This window comes from Aotus nancymaae, unplaced genomic scaffold, assembly GCF_030222135.1.
Source record: "Aotus nancymaae isolate 86718 unplaced genomic scaffold, 86718_ANA_hifiasm-v0.15.2.pri h1tg000020l, whole genome shotgun sequence".
Lineage (NCBI taxonomy): Eukaryota > Metazoa > Chordata > Mammalia > Primates > Aotidae > Aotus > Aotus nancymaae.
Genome location: NW_026988432.1, coordinates 30,874,221 through 30,893,838, shown reverse-complemented (window position 1 = coordinate 30,893,838; position 19,618 = coordinate 30,874,221). Strand labels below are relative to the sequence as shown.

Below are 19,618 nucleotides of genomic sequence, written 5' to 3'. Positions count from 1 at the left end.
AGACTGGCAGCTGCTCCCTAGAGTTCATCATGCTATCACCTGCCTGTGGTTCCCCAGTGGCTTTCCAATCTGATGGGACCAAAGGGCTCAACTCTGTGTTTACATATTTAGAGTCTTCTTCAGCCTGACTCCAACACCTTATCTCTCACCTCAATAAGGAAGAGCCCTTTTACAAATCCCCTGTCCCAGTGAGATGGATTTAAGCATTTCTTTGGCATTTCCTCTCTCCTCATTATGGCACTCAGCTATTCTCTTGCCTTAAATACCTGCCTGTTGTCCTTTGGACAATTTAGATCTCACTTACTCTGCAAGGCCCTCTAAAATCCCCAGGCTCACAGCCTTTTCTGCTTGTACATTCTCTTGGTCATGAGCACAGACATCTTGAGAAATCTCTGCTATTCAGGTCATGACTATGCCTTAACTCTTGTGGCTGTTTTTATGTGTATGCCTGACTTCTCTAGTTAGATTTTAGGGAATGAGAATCATGTCTTAAGACCTCTTAGCTGTATCACAGTGATATGGACTTAGCATTCAATAAACATAGAACTGATCAACTGTTTTTACTTTCTGAAGCGAACTGTCAATTCTTTGCTCCAGCACAAACCACTAAAAATTCTCCTCAGGTAGGAAGATAATTTTCTTCACCAAGCAACTCCTTCCTTGAAAATAATCTTTGGCAAGCTAAGGATTCATCTAAGTAACTCACATTTCTTCAGTAAGATCAATAAATGGTTTGAAGTAAGATATGGAACCATAATAGAGCCCTATCTGTGAATTATTATGAGAATCTAGCTATTATCTTTCCACAGACACTTTTGCACACACATTATCTAAGAGGCCACCCAGAGCAATACTCTGGGATCTGGCAGATTGGGTTGCAATCTCAGCATGTCCACCAAACTGAACACATAATATCATAATATCGCCATACCTCAGTATTCTTACTTGTAGAATGTGGGGATTGAAACAGATGATTTCTGAGGTTCTTTATATTGGCTGGTGCAAAAGTCACTGAGGTTTTGGCAAAAACTGCAATTATTTTTGCACCAACCTAATATTTCTATGAATTTATATTTTTCAAAAGAAAACACCTAAATTCTTTCTTTCCCAGGGCCTTAATTTAACCAAAGAAGGCAAGAAGAACAAGATAAATTACAAAATAAATACTCTGGTTGTAATTTGTTCAGTATTGTAAAAGCTATCTGGGTAATTGGAAATATGGAGAATTAATCATTTATCTTGATTTTCCTCTATGAACTATATTTCATGGTAATCAAAGAGCCTAAGGGACTTTTTTAACAGAAAAATTCTAGCTACTAAGTGGATAAGAAATGATAGAATTAGAAAATCACCATTTGTAACCCTAATTGATCATCACTGGATGAGTCCATTAGATGAAGAGTTATGAGGCAACTTTATAATGGAGTAATCAGGCTGGCAGTCCCTGTATCCAGTATTCAATGTTAGCACCAATAAGAATGAGACTTCTGTGTACTTTATATTACATCAATAAACAGCATTTCCTCAATACATTGTATTCCTCACAAACTTACTCAGTATACAGTACTGAGGAAATTTACATGTTTTCCATGTATTCCATATACAATATTAAGAAAATTTACATACTACATAGTATTGGGAAAATTTGCTATGGAGTGGAAATTGAACAATACAAATAAATCATTGTTAAGTATGATAATGGTGGTGTAATTTTGTTGGAAAAGGTTTATTTTAAAAAGAGAAACACACTAACTATGTTTGGGGTGAAATGACATGAAGTTTAGGATTTGATTTTATATCCCCCAGCAACCAAAAAGAAGAAAGAAAAAATAGTATGAAAAGTAAAGCTGATGTGACAAATTTCAATAGTTCAAATTTGATAGTTCAATAATCAATAATTGATTCAATTATGAATCAATAATTTATAATTCTTGAACTTGGGTGATGGCTATGAGGAAGTTCATTATACTATTTCCTTCACTTTTGTGCATGTTTAAAATTTTTCACTGAAAACGAACTACTGAATAGGCAAAAAAGATGATTGAAAGGTGGATTCAGAGGAAGAGAAGATGCTATGCTTTAAGTTAAGCATTTGTCACCTGATTTCTATGGTATTTGTTCAGAAATCCCCACTTTATTGTAGAAGACTCTCAGACAAAATATATTTTTCCTCATAAATTTCTGTGCAAGGGAAGCATAACATATCTGGAAAAAATTTAAAATAAACATAAAAAGCATGGCATAGAGAGAGTCTAAGGACATGTTTAGCCATCTTAGCTTGTATTAACATTTAAACTTCCATCCCTGGAGGAGAAAGTTACTATTAAAAGGAAGTTAGACACAAAACCCGGACTTCTCTGTCCCTCTCCTGAACCTAGTAACTCAACTACATGGGCTCAACAAGGATACAGAAAGGCCGGTCACAGAGGCTCACACCCTGAAGCAGGCGGATCACTTGAGGCCAGGAGTTTGAGACCAGCCTGGCCAAAATGATGAAATCCCAACTCTACTAAAAATACAAAAATTAGCCGAGTGTGGTGGTGCACACCTGTAATCCCAGCTACTCAGGAGGCTGAGACAGAAGAATAGTTTGAACCTGGGAGGCGGAGGTTGCAGTGAGCTGAGATGGTGCCACTGCACTCCAGACTGGGTGACAGAGCAAGACTCTGTCTCAAATAAATAAATAAAAAGGATACAGAAATCTTCCTTTTCCTGATGAGCCTGAAGACCTACCAATAATATTACCCTGCTTTCAGACCCAGTGTCTGTTGAAGGGGAGGAGGGCCAATTCTTTGCCTACAAGGGGAAGGGGATCACATTAATGACTCAGAATTTCTTTAAACCCAAGAGCCATTTCTTTAAACCCAAGGCAATCAGATAGTCTTTGGCTACCCAAAACGGTGGTGGTGGGGTGGGGTGTCACGCTCTTTGGAGAGGATGGCGCCTGAACAATAGTAGCAGCTAGTCACAGGTTGGAGTGGTTTAGAGCTGTCCATGGTGCTGAACCATCCTCTAAGATTTTGACCGTGACAGGATGGAAGGAATTGGTTGATTGGAGTCAGGTTTTTACATAGCAGAAAAATACGTCAAGAAAACTGAAAAAGTCTGGATATGTGTGCGATTAGTGTCTGGGAGGAGGGGCAGCTGGCATTGAGGACTCAGTCATGAGTCTGAGTTTCATGGCCAGGACTCAATTTTTTTTTAAAGCACTAAAGCACACAGAACACTCTGATTCTAGGGAAAACTGAGTTCCCTATAACTGAAACATGAAAAGACAGGGAAGGGTCTGAAAGAGAGGTATAATTAAATTATACAAAAATATATTAAGTCCTTATTATATTATAGGCAATGTGATAGGCATTAGGGAAAGAACATGAACAAGACAATGGTATCTGTGGAGCTAACACTCAAATAAAAAAAGACAGAATACACATGTAGCTACAAATATGTCAGCTATTCTGGGAATGGGCTCAAGCAAGGTAGGGCAATAGGAAGAACTTTCAATGAGGAAGTGAGGATATAAGAAAGCTTCTAAACCACAGACAGGGAGATATAGTCATGGCAGGATGCACGGTGGGAGCTAGATCACAAAGCAGAGGTCTCAGTGGCCAGAATTAAATCACAACTGCAGAGTGGGATTAGAAACTAATCTACAATGCCTTTCAGTTCTGGATTTCCCCTCTTTTTCATGCCTAGGGGAATAATTGATTTCTGTGCCCCAGTTATCACCAAACTAATTTCAGGGCTGTGGAGACCCCAGTTGTAAAAGTTAGGAGCAATGGCTTTGCTGAACAGATCACTACTTGACACCAACTTTAGCATTAGGACTCTAGGCCACCCAGCCTTGCTATGCCTTAAGTTGCTGCAGTTAGCCCTGCTGACCCTAGGCTCTCTGATAGGACTGCACTCTGATTTGATGAGTTGTATCTTGGTCCAGTGGCCTTGAATACTTTCCACCCAGTAGCAAATCCTGAGGCAGACTGTTTATATTGAGACCCTAAGAAAGTCTTTACTGTTCCTCAGAAGGTTCTTCCCTACCATATTATTTTCCTACGCCATCATAAAAATTTACCACAAACTTGGTGACTTAAAATAACAGAAAGTTATTCTTTCAGAGTTCTGGAGCCCAGAAGTCTGAAGTCAAAGTTTGAGGAGGTCGATTCTCTCTCTGAATGCTCTAGAGAAGAACCCTGCCTTGTGTCTTCCTAGCTTTAGTGTCTTCCTAGCTTTCGTGGCTTCCAGGTGTTCCTCAGCTTGTCACTGCTATCTCCAGCTCCAATCTCTTCCTCCACCCTGAAATGCTCTTGTTTCAGCATCTTTCCATGTTCCCTCATCTTTTTATAAAGACACAAGTCATCATTGATTTAGAACTCATTCTAAATCCATGGTGATCTCATCTCAAGATTCTTAACTAAGTCTATCTGCAAAGACCATATTTCCAAATATTATCACATTCTGAGGTTCTTGATTAACAAGAATTTGGTGAGTGGAGAACACTATTTCACTCATGACACCTACCCTTGGAGAATTACAAATGCTTTAATAAATGTATCTGATATAATTGTTGCATCTAGCAATTCCTCAATCACCTACAGGGGAGAAAGATATATCTGTGGAAGTCTAGAAAATGATAGAATTCTGGAGCCATCTATTTAGAATCCAGAAGCTGTGACAAGCTGATGTTCAACATCAATTTATTTATTTATTCACATAATTGTTAAATACCTACTAAGTACCAGCATTGCACATACAAATGTGAATCGAACAAAGTTTCTACCCTTGAAAGACTCAAAAGTCTGCCAATTATGACTGGCAAGACAATTACAATTCAGCATTGTGAGTGAGGCATGAACAGAGAAGTTTAGGAGCACAGAGTAGGGAGCACCTAACTTCATTTGGGATAATCAGAGAGCTTCATGAAGAAGGTGATATTAGTCTGGATTTTGAAGGATGCATAAGAATTTAGCAGGGGAAGACAACTGCAGCTGCAAGGTTATCTCTTGGGTATCTATGAGGGACTGTTAGCTTGGGCAAAAGATGTAAGTTACTTCATGCAAGGTAAAATTTAAATAAGAGCTGGAATGAAAGTTTAGAGAGCCAGGAGAAAAGAAGAGAGAATAACAAAGAAAACTTTTTGAATGAAAATAGCTAATTGTAGAGAAGCTCTAGTTTCTGAAAACTTGAATGTTTCATGCCATTCTCTAGATGGGTCAGAATAATCAGGAATAAAGACAATTCCACATTACAAAAAGGACCAGAGAGAAGAGAGTGAGGCTAGGTGAAAAAGATTTCCTGACTTTGTGTGTGTGTGTGTGTGCATGCGTGTGTGTGTGTGTGTGTGTATATATATACGTATGTGTGTTGGGGGGGCAGGGGGAGGAAGCAGTGAGGAGCATTTTTGTCTATAAACATAAATCCACAAATTGCAGAAAGCTGTTCTTCTCCCCTTCCTTTCTCCCTGTGAAATACAGAAATGCAATGACTTAAATATTTAGCTGTATAACAAAATTTATCAGCAAGGGATTCTAGAAATTTGCTAGGGAGAAATAAACATTTTAAATATTTTGAATTGCTTTGCTATCTGAAAGCAAATGAGGCCTCATGTTTCCTCTATTAAATTTATGTCCAGGAAACTATGGAGTTGGGAATTGACACACCACATCTTGGGATTTCATGGCCAGTGAACAATCTTCAGCATTACAGAGTTCCCCAGACATAAATTTCCTCCCCAAGCACACCCCACTTTGAAAGTACAAAAGGAGGAGGTAATTCCTTCTCCTCCTTTCTTCCTCCCCCTCCTCTTCCTTCTTTTCCATTAACTCACCTCAAATGTTAAAATTCTCAAGAATCTGCTCTATGCCACCCTTGCTTTCCTCAAGCTGCACTTTCTCCATAGACTTTCTTACTCACTTTTCATTCATGACTTCACTACTGTCTCTGCACTAACAACTTTTAGATTACTATCTCAGATCAATCTTCCAACTAGCTTTCCTCCTGAGGTCCAGACCCCACTGTTACTGGATATTACCCCTTAGATGTCACTCAAGCCTTCAAATTAAACTCATCAAGATGAAGAAAGTTCTCCAGCATCCTCACCATTCTTGTTCAAGTCTTCTCAGGCAAACCTTTAACAAGTCCTCTGCCTTAAATATTTCTTTTTTTTTTTTTTTTCTTTTTTTTTTTTTTGAGACGGAGTTTTCGCTCTTGATACCCAGGCTGGAGTGCAATGGCGCGATCTCGGCTCACCGCAACCTCCGCCTCCTGGGTTCAGGCAATTCTCCTGCCTCAGCCTCCTGAGTAGCTGGGATTACAGGCACGCGCCACCGTGCCCAGCTAATTTTTTGTATTAGTAGAGACGGGGTTTCACCATGTTGACCAGGATGGTCTCGATCTCTTGACCTCGTGATCCACCCACCTCGGCCTCCCAAAGTGCTGGGATTACAGGCTTGAGCCACCGCGCCCGGCCTGCCTTAAATATTTCTTAAGTCTGTCTGCTTTTTCTCCATCCCCACCTCTATCATCGTATTACGAGACATTCTCCCACCAATTTCTTAATCATCTTTTGAAGTTTATTTTATTCTCCATCTCACCTATCTTCCACAGACATTAAAATGATCTTCTCCGAGTGAGTCCTGTTATTGAGATGCTTTCATGGCTTCTCATTACAGTCAGGATAAAAACCCAATCCTTGACATGGCTTATAATATTATTCATGGCCTGGTTCCAATCTATATTGTAGTTCCCAACCCCATTTCCTATTTTGTAGTCATTCTGGATGTTTCTTTAGTTTCTGGCACATATAAAGTTTTTTTTTTTCTATTTTAGGGCTTTTATATTTGCTATTCATTCTACCTCACATGTGTTCTTCATTTTTAGCAAATGCCACACTTCACCTAATAGCTACTCCTATTCGTTCCTGAGTTTTCAGCTCAAATATCCCTTCTTCAGGGGGGGTTTCTCTGAGTCCTCAGCCTAGCATCCTGTGGATCTCCATTTCAGAGACACGTCATTATTTAAATTAATTGCTTGTCTAATGCATATAGTTTTTACTAGAAGGTCATCAAGATGACTGGAATCTTGTCTGCTGTTCCCTACTCTGTCTCTAGCACTGAACACAATGTCTGACAGTAAGTACTTGCTAAATATACAGTTGACCTTCATTATTCACATGTTTCATCTTTGTGGATTTGGCTCTTTGCTAAAATTTATTTGCAACCCCAAATTAATACTCAGGTGGTCATTTGTGGACATTTGCAGAGTGGCAAAAAATTTCAGTTGCCAAATGCACATGTTCTCAGCTGAGACTGAACAAAGCAACACTGCCTTCTTGTTTCATCTATTATGCCATAAACAATTGTTCTTTTTATGATCTATTTAGTGTCATGTTTTCACATTTTTGTGCTATTTGTTAGTGAGTTCATTGTTTAAAAATGGCCCCCAAACATAGTGCTTGGTCCTCAAGCTGAACTGCTGTTTAGTGTTTCTAAATGTAAGAAGGCTATAATGTGCCTTCCAGAGAAGATACATGTTAGATAAAGCTTCACTGAGTCATGAGTTATAGTGCTATTGATCATGAGTTCAATGTTAATGAATAAACAGTAAATATGAAATAAGGTGTCTTTAAACAGAAACACACATAAAACAAAGTTATGTATTAATCAGTTGGTGAAAATGTTGTGACCAGAGGCTCACAGGAACCTAACCCTGTGTTTCCCATAGGAGCAATGGTTCAGTGTTTGCGAATTCAGAGTTCACAGCAACATTATAAGGCATAACTACTACAAATAGCAAGAGCCATCTGTAATTGATTTGTTAACAAAAATAAATATTAAAACTGAAGGAATTGTTAGGGCTGCAAAGGACCTGGGCTACTCATTTTGTCTCTGGAGAGGACATGACAGGTAGGAGTATGAAAACAAGAAAGGGGGAAACTTGCATGTCATTCAAGACAATCATTATCCCTGACTCCTGAAATGTAATTACATGACTTTTGGAACTTTCTTCTCCAATATATGAGCCTTTACTTTCCTAGATGGTTTGTAAGGAAGGGTAGGGCATGAAGGCAGAAATGGTTGAGAGGACTCTGGAAGGTTCATCCTGAGAAACAGGCTGAGATGGAAGGTATGGCAGCAACAGGGGAAGCCATCCAGGGAACAAAGGGGTTAATCAGGTGGAGTTCAGATTTGGATAAGATGGAGTTGCAGACAGGAAGCAGAGATGACCTCTGATCTTGGATCTGCAACTCTCTACACTTTATTGCTGTGAACTATGGGTGGAATGCATGGTAATCTGGACCATCCTGTCAAGCATCTGGATGTTTGTAGCAGGCCAGGTTGGAAATAGGCACCAAGGCAAGAACCCTGGATCAGCCCGTGGAGTCCAGAGCTGAGAGAGCCAGAGAAGTCAGAACGGTGGACAGCTCCCCGCCCTGCCACCCCACCACGCCCCCGCCACCCGCGCACCCCTCCCCCTCGACCCCGCCGCCCCCCGTTCCTGTCCCGACTGCTGAGTGATTTCTACCGAAATCATGCTTAACACAGCATCCTCAGTCTTTCTGGCTACATTTTCCACTCTCACCCCTCATGAATAAAATACCCATCTTGTAAATAGCACTGGCGTGGAAAAGTGGGGCAATCATCATCTACATGAAATTCTTCCCTCTCTGGCTAACTGGGAAGAGGTTAGGGAATCCCATACTTCTGGTCTCACAGTGCAGTTGAGCCTTAGAGGAAGGGCTCAGGCTGCCAGAGGATACCACTTCTTCTTTTCAGTTCCTTTGGGGTCTCTGCTATTTCTGAGATAGAGCCTATGGCAGAACAGGATTAAAAGACCTGGTATTTCTCAGCTCTCTGAGGGGAGTCTCAATTAAGTTAACATTTATTGAGTCCTCACTATGCTCCAGGCACTGTTATAGGCAGTTATGAAGATAAAGATGAATAAGGCATGATTCCTACCCTCAATAGCAAGGACGTCTTGCCAGTGTGTGCTGGTAGCCAGACAGAGAGCTGGATGCCCACAGACATAATGTTCTTCTTTCTAATTAAGGCAGGGACATAGTTCTTGGGAACATACTTCCTAAACAATGGTGTAGACACTTTAACAGGAGAGACTGTAGACAAGCAAGTTAGGATAGACAGACCTTGTCCCTACCTTCCCCACCCCCATGCCTGCCAACCCTACTAATCTGATCTGTCAAATCCCTCTAATTAGGCCTGTGGAGATATACAGAATGTGGTTCAATGCTTTCACACTTGTCTTGACTAAGTGATGGCCATTGAGTGTCCTGGAAAGATCTCATCCTAATCTTGTGAAGTGTCGGGGGCAGGAGATGGTCCTAATGATTATGACTACTGTTATTCAACCAGACCTAGGCAACCTGCTGCTAGGCCTAAGACAATCAGAATGGATAATGAGAGAGAGGGGAAAAAAAACCTCAGGGGTCTTTGTTTTGTTTTCATCTTGGGAAAGAGGAGAGATGCATTAAGGATATTTGAGCATGATTTGCAAGTATGTGTCTTTCCACAAACTCATAATGCCACTTGAATGATCGAATGAGGAAGATGCATGCTTTCCTGGACAAGACTACCCTGGATACACCCTGATACTGTGGGGTACAGCAAACAGAGATAGAGAGGCTGCCTCTCATCACACAACTTCTTTTTAGCCATCTGACACAGTGGGTGGTGAGGATACAGAATGGTGGCTGGCACACAGAATAGTGGGTCAGAACAGGCATCAGAAGACCTGGGTTTGGGTGATGGCTGTGTCCCCTCCTTGCTGTGTGGTTCCGAGTAAGATATTCAAACCTCACTGGGCCTCAGTATTACCTGGTTGCAAAAAGAGGAGCAATAAAGTGCTTCTGCTGTGGTAATTCACAAAGGTTTTTTGTTTTTTGTTTTTTTTGAGACAGGGTCTCACTCTGTTACCCAGGCTGGAGTGCAGTGATGCAATCACAGCTCACTGCAGCCTTGACCTCAAGTGATCTCCCTTATCTCAGCCTCCTCAGTAGTTGAGACTACAGGCATACACCACCACACTTGGGTAATTTTTGCATTTTTTGTAGAGATGGAATTTCGCTATGTTGCCCAGGCTTGTCTCAAATTCCTGGGCTCAAGTGATCTGCCCACCTCAGTCTCCCAAAGTTCTGGGATTATAGGTGTGAGCCATAGCACCTGGCCTCACAAAGTATTTTTAAGAATCAAATGTTTGTATCTTTAATGTCTAACAGAGTCCCAGGCATGTCATGAATACTTTAGATGTCCTGTATATAAATGACCGGTGGGATACACTGAAATTTGAAAACTGGAATGCTGTGTAAGTATTTGTTATTTTATTGCTTTGAAGTCTGACTATTTTATCAATGCCTAGTCTGAGCTTATTCTGTGTTATGGAAAAAATTTTAACTGGTGAACCCATGTTAAAGCTAAATAGTTTAGCTCCTATAGAAGAGAGGTTGTAAACTGTTGAGTTGGGTTTTGTCAGTGACCATGACAGATAGGCTAGTCCTCAGCGGGGGTTTGGAAGAAGTGAGGAGCAGCAAACATTCAGGACAGCTCTGAGCAACCATTTGGAAGACCCAGCAAAGGCTAGAGAAGGTTTTGAGCAGATAGTTTTGCAGAGGCATGTTTCAACAGAAGACAAAAGAGGTGAATGAAGAAAGCAGTATGCATCAAGGAGGTGGAATTTAATATTTAACAACTCTATTCTAATTATACCAAATAGAACTTATAGGCCCAAAACCAGAGAAAATAAAGAGTGGCTTAAAGACAGCAAAATGGTAAACAGAGAAATGTTGAGAACATGAACGTCATCACAGTTATAGAAATGACGAAGCATTTCTTAGGCACTGCAAAGTTAAAAATAAATTTCTCACTTGGTTTATATCCTATTTCATAGTTTATAAGTGAATTCAACTACTTTAGGATTACTATTATAAATAAACAAGCATTTTTTTTTTTTTTGAGACAGGGTCTTACTCTGTCATCCAGGCTGGAATGCAGTGACACAATCACAGCTCACTGTAGTTATGACCTCTTGGGCTCAGGTAATCCTCCTATCTCAGCCTTCTGAGTAGATGGGACCACAGGTGTATGCCACCATGCCCAGATATTATCTTTCGTATTATTTGTAGAGATGGGGTCTCACTGTGTTGCTTAGGCTAGTCTTGAACTCCTGGGGCTCAAGCAATCCTCCCACCTTGGCTTCCCAAGGTTCTGGGATTACAGGCATGAGCCACTGCACCTGGCACAAACATAATCCTTTATAGAAAATCCATGGGAAGTGAATTGGTGATTTAGCTTTTTTTTCCCCTTAATTTTTATGCCTGAACTAAGTCAAATTAATGCTCAGAAATCACAAACAATGGAGAACCACTAATCAAGCAGGGAGAAAGAAGGAGGACCTAAGCCTTGTCTCTAAAAGTATTTGTCCAGAAACACTGGCTCTTTCATACTGATGGAAGCTTCAATATGGTGGTCGTCAACTGTGCCTGCTACCCTGGGGTAATCAGAGTCAGTGTGCTGCCAGGGAGGGAAGAAGGGCCCAGGAAGGGAGCTGAGGGCTGCCCTCCCACCAACCTGGCCTTGAGTGGGAGCTACCTTTGTTGTCGTGCCAGACCCTTAGCTTGCAGAGATGGCCCAAGCTCAGCATGTCGGGGAAGTTGAATGTGTCTGTGTTGTTCCGCTCAAACTTGTTCCAGTTCGCCGACTGCTTCAGGGCCAGTGTCCCACTGTCCCCGTTCTCCCCAAAGATGATGATGAACACGTTGGCATCAGTGCCTGCTCCTGGGGGGTGCACAAGGTGAGGCTTAGAGTGCCAGCCTCTTTGACACACAGCCCTCTTGCTCTGACCTTGTCCCTGGACTCCTCAGAGGAGCCAGGGATACAGGTGGACAGAGTACAGAGTCAAGAAGGCCAGTGGTGAGGTTGGAAAAGGCCAATTAATGTCCCAGATGTCCAGTTCTCTTCTTCGTCTTATCTTTGTGCCTCACAAAAGCTTTTGATCTAACTGGAGTCATGGTCAGAAAGTGTGAATGGTTTAGTACAAAACTCATCGATTTCTGGGGAAATACACCCAAACTTAAAAGGCGTGTCATATAGGCTGGCTTTACAATTTAGAAACACAGGCTACCTCCTGCACATAGTGGGTTCAGAAGGAAGCAGGGAAGTTCTGCTCCCTAAATCTGTCTCTGATTGACATTTTACACTAGAGCTTCATATCATCTGCCGATACAGGTATCGGCCCAATGGTTCTGGAAGGGGTGACCCAGTGAAGCCTTTCTGACACACATCTGCAGTTATCAATGAACTTATTATTTTCTGAGTGCATCATGAAGGGATGGAAGGGTCTGAAAACATGGACACTTGGAACTTTAAGCAATAGGGGTGAAAGTTCCATTGTGAGAATAGAAAGAAAGGATTTTCTCAAACAAATTTTACTAGCTTTACTGACCTATCACTTATGCCTGAGATCCTACCATGAGAGTTTCATTTCTTCAGCAAAATGCTTCTCTATTGAAAATGTAAGCTACCATGGCCAACAAGTTAATCCTTCATTCATCATTTAGAATTGGTGTGATGAGCTTGTCAGATTCCTTGCAATGGCTCCTGGAGAGCAGGCTTGGGATAGGGGAGTGTAGGTAGGAGGCACTGCCCCCATGCTGGGTGACAGTGTGTTCCCTCTCAGCTCCTGGCCTTTGACATGCAGTACTTTTAATCAGAAGGCCCTTCCTGTGGGTGTCCTGTCTGCCTAAGTGGCTTCTGTGTTTGTCTTTCTGGACTTTGACATTGCATCCATCAGAGCTTCACCACACTGCACTGTGGGTGCTCCAATGAAGGTCAGAACTGCAAGGGCCTGGGCATCACATCTCCATCCTAAGACCCACCACCAAAGCTGGCACATGGTAGATGGCCACCAAGCACATGGGTTCGAGGATGCCTGAGGTGCATGGCACTTGGACGAGGGGTGCCAGGTAGCAGCAGGAAGATGGGAAGGTTCTGCGTCAAGTACCTGTACCATTTCCAAAAGTGCTGACCATACTCCCCAGTAATGTTCTCCCCTATTTCCCCAAGGGAGGAGGGAGGGAACCAGTCACTCACTGGGAAGAAATACTTTGTCCAGACAGAAAATGATGTGAAGAAGACTTGGATCAACTAGATTTTGCAAGGCCATCTGAAGAAAAATGCCCTGACCAGAAACCAGGGTCTGAGCCCGAATCCGAGGGTAGGAGGGGCAAGGGAGTGGGAGGTGTGAGGACCCCCAACTCACCCAGGATGTCGCTGGTCTTAACTGCAACAGTGTAGGAGGTCCACTCCATCATTTCTTCCTCATCGATGACAGCACACATTTCACACACCAGGGTCTTCTTACCTTTCCGCTGGGACAGCCAGTCTCCGTAGTAGAACATGGTCAGGTCTCCAGTGTTCATGTTCTTCAGTAGGATCTGGGAGAGAGGGAGCCACCATGGTAACATCCTGCCCTCCCTCACCTCCGCCAGCACCCACTGGCCCATGCAGCCCCTCTCTGAATCCCAACCCTGGAGATCCCAGACCTGAAACAAGTGCTTGCGACAGAGACCCATGGAGCATGGAAAGGGCCCTTTCTAGGACAAAGACCCTGTGTGCTTGGCAAGGAATCTGAAGTCCCCAAGAGGATTATGCTAGGTTGGAATTTGGGAATGGGCAATTTACCTAAAAGCATCCTCAGAGGTGCCTGTCATTGTGCACAAGAGATGTTTGCTGAATGAGTCACAGAAAGACCAACCAAGCCCCTGTCAGCCACAAACACCTGGGAACAGAGTGCTAACATTTGTGGGATAGTCCTTGGTGTGGGCACTATATTGTTGGCTCAAGAAAATCTGCTACTGGCTGAACAACAGGGGAGGAAGAGCCTGAGGCGACGCAGGACAGATGGCCTCTGGTGGACAAGGATGCGTGGCTGACTCAGGCCGGGGACTGCAGGGCTTTGTGTTATGGGTGGAATTGTATTTCCCCAGAGTTCATATGTTGATTCTTAATCCACAGTCCCTCAGAATGTGGCTTTATTAGAAAGGGGATCGTTATAGGTGTAATCAGCTCAGATGAGGTCATTAGAGTGGGCCCTAGTCCAATCTTATATCACCCAGACACGCACCCAGAATACCATGAGAACACTGGCATGCTGCTGCCCCAAGCCAGGGAACTGCCAGAAGCCAGGAGAGAGGCCCAGAACAGATCCTTCCCTAGAGCCTTCAGAGGGGGCGTGGCCCTGCCGACACCTTCACCTTGGACTTCTACCTCTACGACAGTGAGCGGGTAATAAATGTGTGTTGCTTCAAGCCTCCAGTCCATGGTGCTTTGTTATGTTGCCTGAGACTCTGACACACATTATGTAAGGAGAACCGGCACAATACACACATTGGCATACCTAGGACCCTGTGTGACACGGAGGCTGCAGGAGTGTCATCTTTGTTGGCACTGTCATTGCCTTTGTGAGTGTGGGGCTGCAGGTGAGGCTCCTCCTGGCTGCCAGGGTCCCCCAGCTTTGGAGCCACTCTTAGCACAGAAAGCCCTTGGACTCCTAACATCATGGTGGTTCTCGTCAAAATGAGTGCAGTTTGGCCCCATGCCCTGGATGCTCTTCTCTCTGCCCTGGAGCAGCAAGTGTTAATGACTCTCCTCTGGGCAGCCTGGAGGCACAGAACCACACAAGCCGGGGAAGGTGAAGATGTTATGAGAGGTCCTGAGAAGGAGCATCTGCCTTCTTTTCTTGGTGGAAACTGAGTCTGTGGCCATGTGCATGTGTGTGTGTGTATGTGCCCATACATATGTATGCTGGGAAGAGCGGGAGGATGGAGGCAGAACAAGAAATCCCACGTTGCTGTTGCTCTTGAAGATCCCAACATCCCATCCCTAAGGCTGGTCTCAGCCCAACTGATCCTCAGGCAGGGTGCTGATGGCCAAGCTCGACACAGAAGCCCACAATGAAAAAAGTGGCAGCTGCTTAACTCCATGATCAAGAGGCCCCAGTAAGATTTCTGCCATCCTGCCTGAAGTTCCCACCATGGCAGCCTCTCTCTGCCCCAGGCCTTGCTCCTCCTCTGTCAACCCTCCCAGCTGCTGTCCTGAAGGAAACCCACACCACCCCTCCCCTTTCTTGGGTCTCTGTCCACGTTACATTGACAGCTCATGTTGAATTACCTGACAGTTGCTTCAGTTCTCACTGGACACAAATAAATAAAATGACATCCTCTGATTAATTCATGCCAAAGGGCATATCGGATTATATGGGCTGGGTTCATGTAATGATCCTCTAGGGTGACATTTGTTCTTTAACAAGGTCCACCGACAAGCCAGAGGAACAGAGGGGAGGGGTAGGTGGTGGCAGGAAGGAAGAGTGAGGGTCTAGACATTTTACCCTCTCCAGGAACCACTCCGGCCGGCTGCCCAGGCCATCAATCCGGATCCGCATCTTGGTGAATGGAGCGATGTCTAAGATCTCCATGATGAAGGTGTCATTCTGCTCCCGCTCAAACCTAGGGGTGGAGAGGAGGGGCATGAAGAAGGGAAGCTGGCCACTGGGGAGGGCTGGGCCAGGCCGGAGGCCAGGCTTGGGGTGAGGGAGAAGATGAGGCCTTTACTCAGCAGCCCCTCTGGTCCCAGCACCTCTCCCAACCCATCTCTTGCATCCGACATGTGTTCCTGAAAGACTGGGTTAACTGGGTTTGGCTAGTAGAAATGGCCCTGAAGCAAGAGCTACCAGTGCTGGGTTCTAATCTCATTCTACCAGTCACCTAAAACAGTCCCAGTTTCTCTCCAGAACTTGGTTTCCTCACCTGTGGTCTGGGGAGAATAACACTAGTCCTGCAATCTCACAGAACTATCATGAAGACCAAATGAATGTGAAATCAACTTAAAATGAAAAAATAATTCCATACCTGAAAAGCTTTAAATGAGATTCTGTGAGTGACAGGGCCATTGTGAATGGTGGGGCAGGCTCTGCACTGTACAACTCTAGATGGCATCATTCAGATTTTTCTATTTGCCATCTGCAAAACTGAACACAGTACCCTGAGTTGGGTAATACTACTGCCAACTGTAAAGCAGTAGGCAAATAGAAGGTAATGCTGCTTTTGTTGCTATTATTTTTCTGCTGAATGACCTCATCATCTCAGACATGCTCTATCTTTATTCCTTACTGCTCTTCCCACAGTGCCACGTGTACAATTCGACCTTCAATGCTGACTGATTGCTTGACTGCTGACTGATTCCAGATGATAATGCTGATAAGGCCCTCGGGGTAATGCAGGTGGCACTGGAGAAGTGGCTCTGCATGGCAATTGTCGTGCTTCCTTGAATACAAGTCATATTTTTAAAAACAGAGGCCATAGACAATGGGGGTTGAGACTTGAAGAGTGCAAATTGAGAACTAACTACTGCTAGTCTTAAAAATGGTGGTGAAATAGGGATTTAATCTCTTCTGATAACTTGCTCTGTGTGCATTTTACAATTAATAGAAGTGAAAAAGTTCTCCCAAAGTCAGCCCCAGATCCCTCCTCCTCTAATTGAAGCCCTGTCTCTCCCTCAGGATATAATGGAAACTGTAAGGAGGTGCTCATGTCACATTCATGTCACACACTGAGATTCTCTCAAATAATCTTTCAATTCCTTACTCTTGCCAGGAGCACGATTTTGCAAATCAAAAGAGCTTTAGAATGCTTCGCTTTGCATGTCTCTTTAATTTTCACTCTTTGAATTTAGCCAAGTGTCTTCATTTTATGGAGATTTTACGGTGGGACAGGTATAAGGAAAAGAAGAGGAGAAACATGCTTTTCTTCTAGAAGACTGCAAGGAGATTACATTTAACCCCTCACCCTTCATTCTAGGCTGAACCCCAGTTAACCTGGATGGACTTCCTATTTTTGGTATAAAACCATCCAAAGGAAGGCCCTTATTTGTCCTTCAGTCTTCCCAGCTCACTAGCCACATTCTTCCAGGTACCCCGGACCCCCTCCAGACACCTCAGTTGATACACAGTAGGATTCCCACCCTTTGGAGAAGTGCCAGCCTTTGATCCAGGCTTTCTGCTCCTGGCTCAGATGGATAGGTCTGTTGTGTGGTCCAGGATTTTTGCTGCTCATCTACTCAAAGGAGCCTCTGCTCAGCAGCTGAGGGAGTGGTGCCTGGGAAGGGCCCCCTTTGGGGCCTATTCTGGTTTCCTTCCTATTCAGGTTTCCTTCTGTTCCTGCCTGTGTGAAAGGCTGTCCTTAGGGAAGGGCCCGGCAACCATTCCCTCACTGGGCCCCATGTCTGAGCACAGCCTGAGGCTAACCAGGGCCAAAGGCTTAGGCTGGAAGGACATCTGTTTCATGGGAGAATTGTCAGCATTGCTACAAAGCCAGGGAAGGGTTATGGTTAGGGACCCTGGGAAGGGACTGGCTAGCAGATGGGAATGGATGGCGAGAGGTTTTAAACCCCATCAGGCTGGGCAGCTGCTCAGGCAGTTTGTCTCTATGACATCTTAGGGACATATCTGGGGCTCTCAGGATTGGCCAGGGTCAGAGTGCCAGACTTAGCTTTGCTCTATACCACCGTCCTTCCAGTATGAATTTCTCCATACCCAAGGCCATTGAGTCCATACTTGAAATTGCCTTTGGAAAAATTAGAACAGTGAGAAAATTTTGGCAGTGAAGGAGATCTGATTTAACCAACCCCCATCTTGCCTTTAGTCTTCAAACTGCCCTTAATTCTTGCTGGGTTTGGGTCAAGCTAACTTTGGGAGACATTTAGTGTATAGTTTGAATGACCATAGCCCTTCCATAAGGTTAAGGAGAGATCACCAGGCTAGGAGGATGAGAGGAGTCTGAATTCTGCTAAAGCAGAGACATAAACACTGCCAGCCATTATTCCAGAGGTCACAAGATATGCAACTTCCCCAATTACTCCTGCAGATAACATCACTACTGTAAACCTGACTGGACTTTTAAGATGTCTTTTCAGGTTTTTTGCATGTCTGATGACCAATGGCTCCACCTGGACCTGCCAACCACTCTTGTGACCCCAACCAGAAATGACTCAGCATGAATGAGGACCATTTCCCAACCCCCTATGATTGTACCCCCAAACCAATCAGCAGCAAGCAGCCATTGCCTAGCCACCCCCACTTCTTCCCCTAAACTAGCCTGGAAAAATCCTAGTCTCTGAATTTTCAGGGAGGCTGATCTGAGTAATAATAAAATTCTGGTCTCCCATTTAGCCAGCTCCAGCTCCGTATGTGTAAAACTCCTTCTCTATTGCAATTCCCCTGCTTTGATAAATCAGCAATCTCTGGGCTGTGGTCAAAATGAACCTATTGGGTGGTTCCATGCTTAGACTGCTCTACTGACGGTGCCCCATGGCCACCCTGGCAGCCCTTTTCCTTTTAGGACAGCCATAGCCAAGCCTTAGTAAGTTTTTGTTACACTGAGTTCTGCCACCAGAACGAATTGTTGAATTGTCAACATCTGACCAACCTCACTGCCTCTATCCTCTCCCCTCTCTGACCCTTTGAAAGAAGCCACTGAATCTCTCTTTTCTCCAGGCTCCTCAATAGAATACTATACAGCAGTGAAAATGAGCAAATCGCAATCATGCTCAACAGCTCAGGAAAATATGAAAAACCTGATGCTGAGTGAAAGAACTAAGATATAAAATAAGATATTTGGCCTGATTCTATTTAGGCACCATTCAAATCCAGGTGATATGAAAGCCTATTGTTAGGGATGAAATCCAGGTGATATGAAGCAAAGCCCCCTGAGATGGAGATCAAAAGAAAGAAAACAAAAAAATGTTTACCTTAAAAGCTGAGAACTGGCAAGATTTAATTTCTTGGCCTGAAGGCAGCGTGGAAGGTTTACCTAAGTTTTTGCTTTATAAGTATCAATAATGTATGTACTTTTACATACATATGTATTGTTCATGATAAAATGTTTAAAAATGTAAATGTCTCTAGAACCTTTGACTGTTCCTCATGTGGCAGGATTTTCAGATCCATGCTCTGTGGGTTGTAGCCCCTGTGATAGACTGAAAAATGGTCTCCCAAAAGATACCCATGTCCTAATTCCTGGAATCCATGTATATAACTGTATGGTGAAAAGAACAGGGAGGTCTTTGCAGAGTAATTAAGCTAAAAGTCTTGAGATAGGAAGATTACCCTGGATTATTCCAGTGAGTCCTTAATGTAATCCCAAGCATCCTTTTAAGAAGGTAGAGATAGAGAGAGATCAACACATACACAAAGGAGGTAGAATGTGAAGATGGGGCAGAGATCGGAAGACCTGGCCTTGAAGGCTGCAGTGGTGCGGCACAAGCCAAGGACTGCTGGCAGCCACCAGAAGCTACAAGGAGTAGATTCTCTCCCAGAGCCCACAGGGCACCTGGTAGTGCTGATATCTTGATTTCCACTCACAGATTCTGATTTCAGATTTCTGGCCTCCAGAAAAATGAGAGAAGAAAATTCTGTTGTTTTAATTACCCCTATGTCTGTGGTAGTTTTGTATCACAACCTTAGGAAATTAACAAGGCCCCAACTGGTGTTAATGGAGAACTTTGGGACCAGAAAGGGCATAGACAAGGGGAGGCTGCCTTGGAACTCACACAGAGAA

General features: G+C 43.6%; 1 protein-coding gene across 4 annotated transcripts in view; it reads right to left on the bottom strand.

The window, feature by feature from the left end:
• The window catches only part of LOXHD1 (lipoxygenase homology PLAT domains 1), a 183,328-nt gene that overhangs the window by 18,611 nt on the left and 145,099 nt on the right, over positions 1-19,618 (bottom strand). For all 4 annotated transcript variants that reach the window (XM_064378976.1, XM_012440784.2, XM_012440785.2 and 1 more), the window contains 3 exons: positions 15,394-15,511; positions 13,267-13,441; positions 11,598-11,783 (listed from right to left, as the gene is read on the bottom strand). In XM_064378976.1, coding sequence (XP_064235046.1) covers positions 11,598-11,783; positions 13,267-13,441; positions 15,394-15,511 — 479 coding nt within the window. The remainder of the gene's footprint in view (positions 1-11,597; positions 11,784-13,266; positions 13,442-15,393; positions 15,512-19,618) is intronic.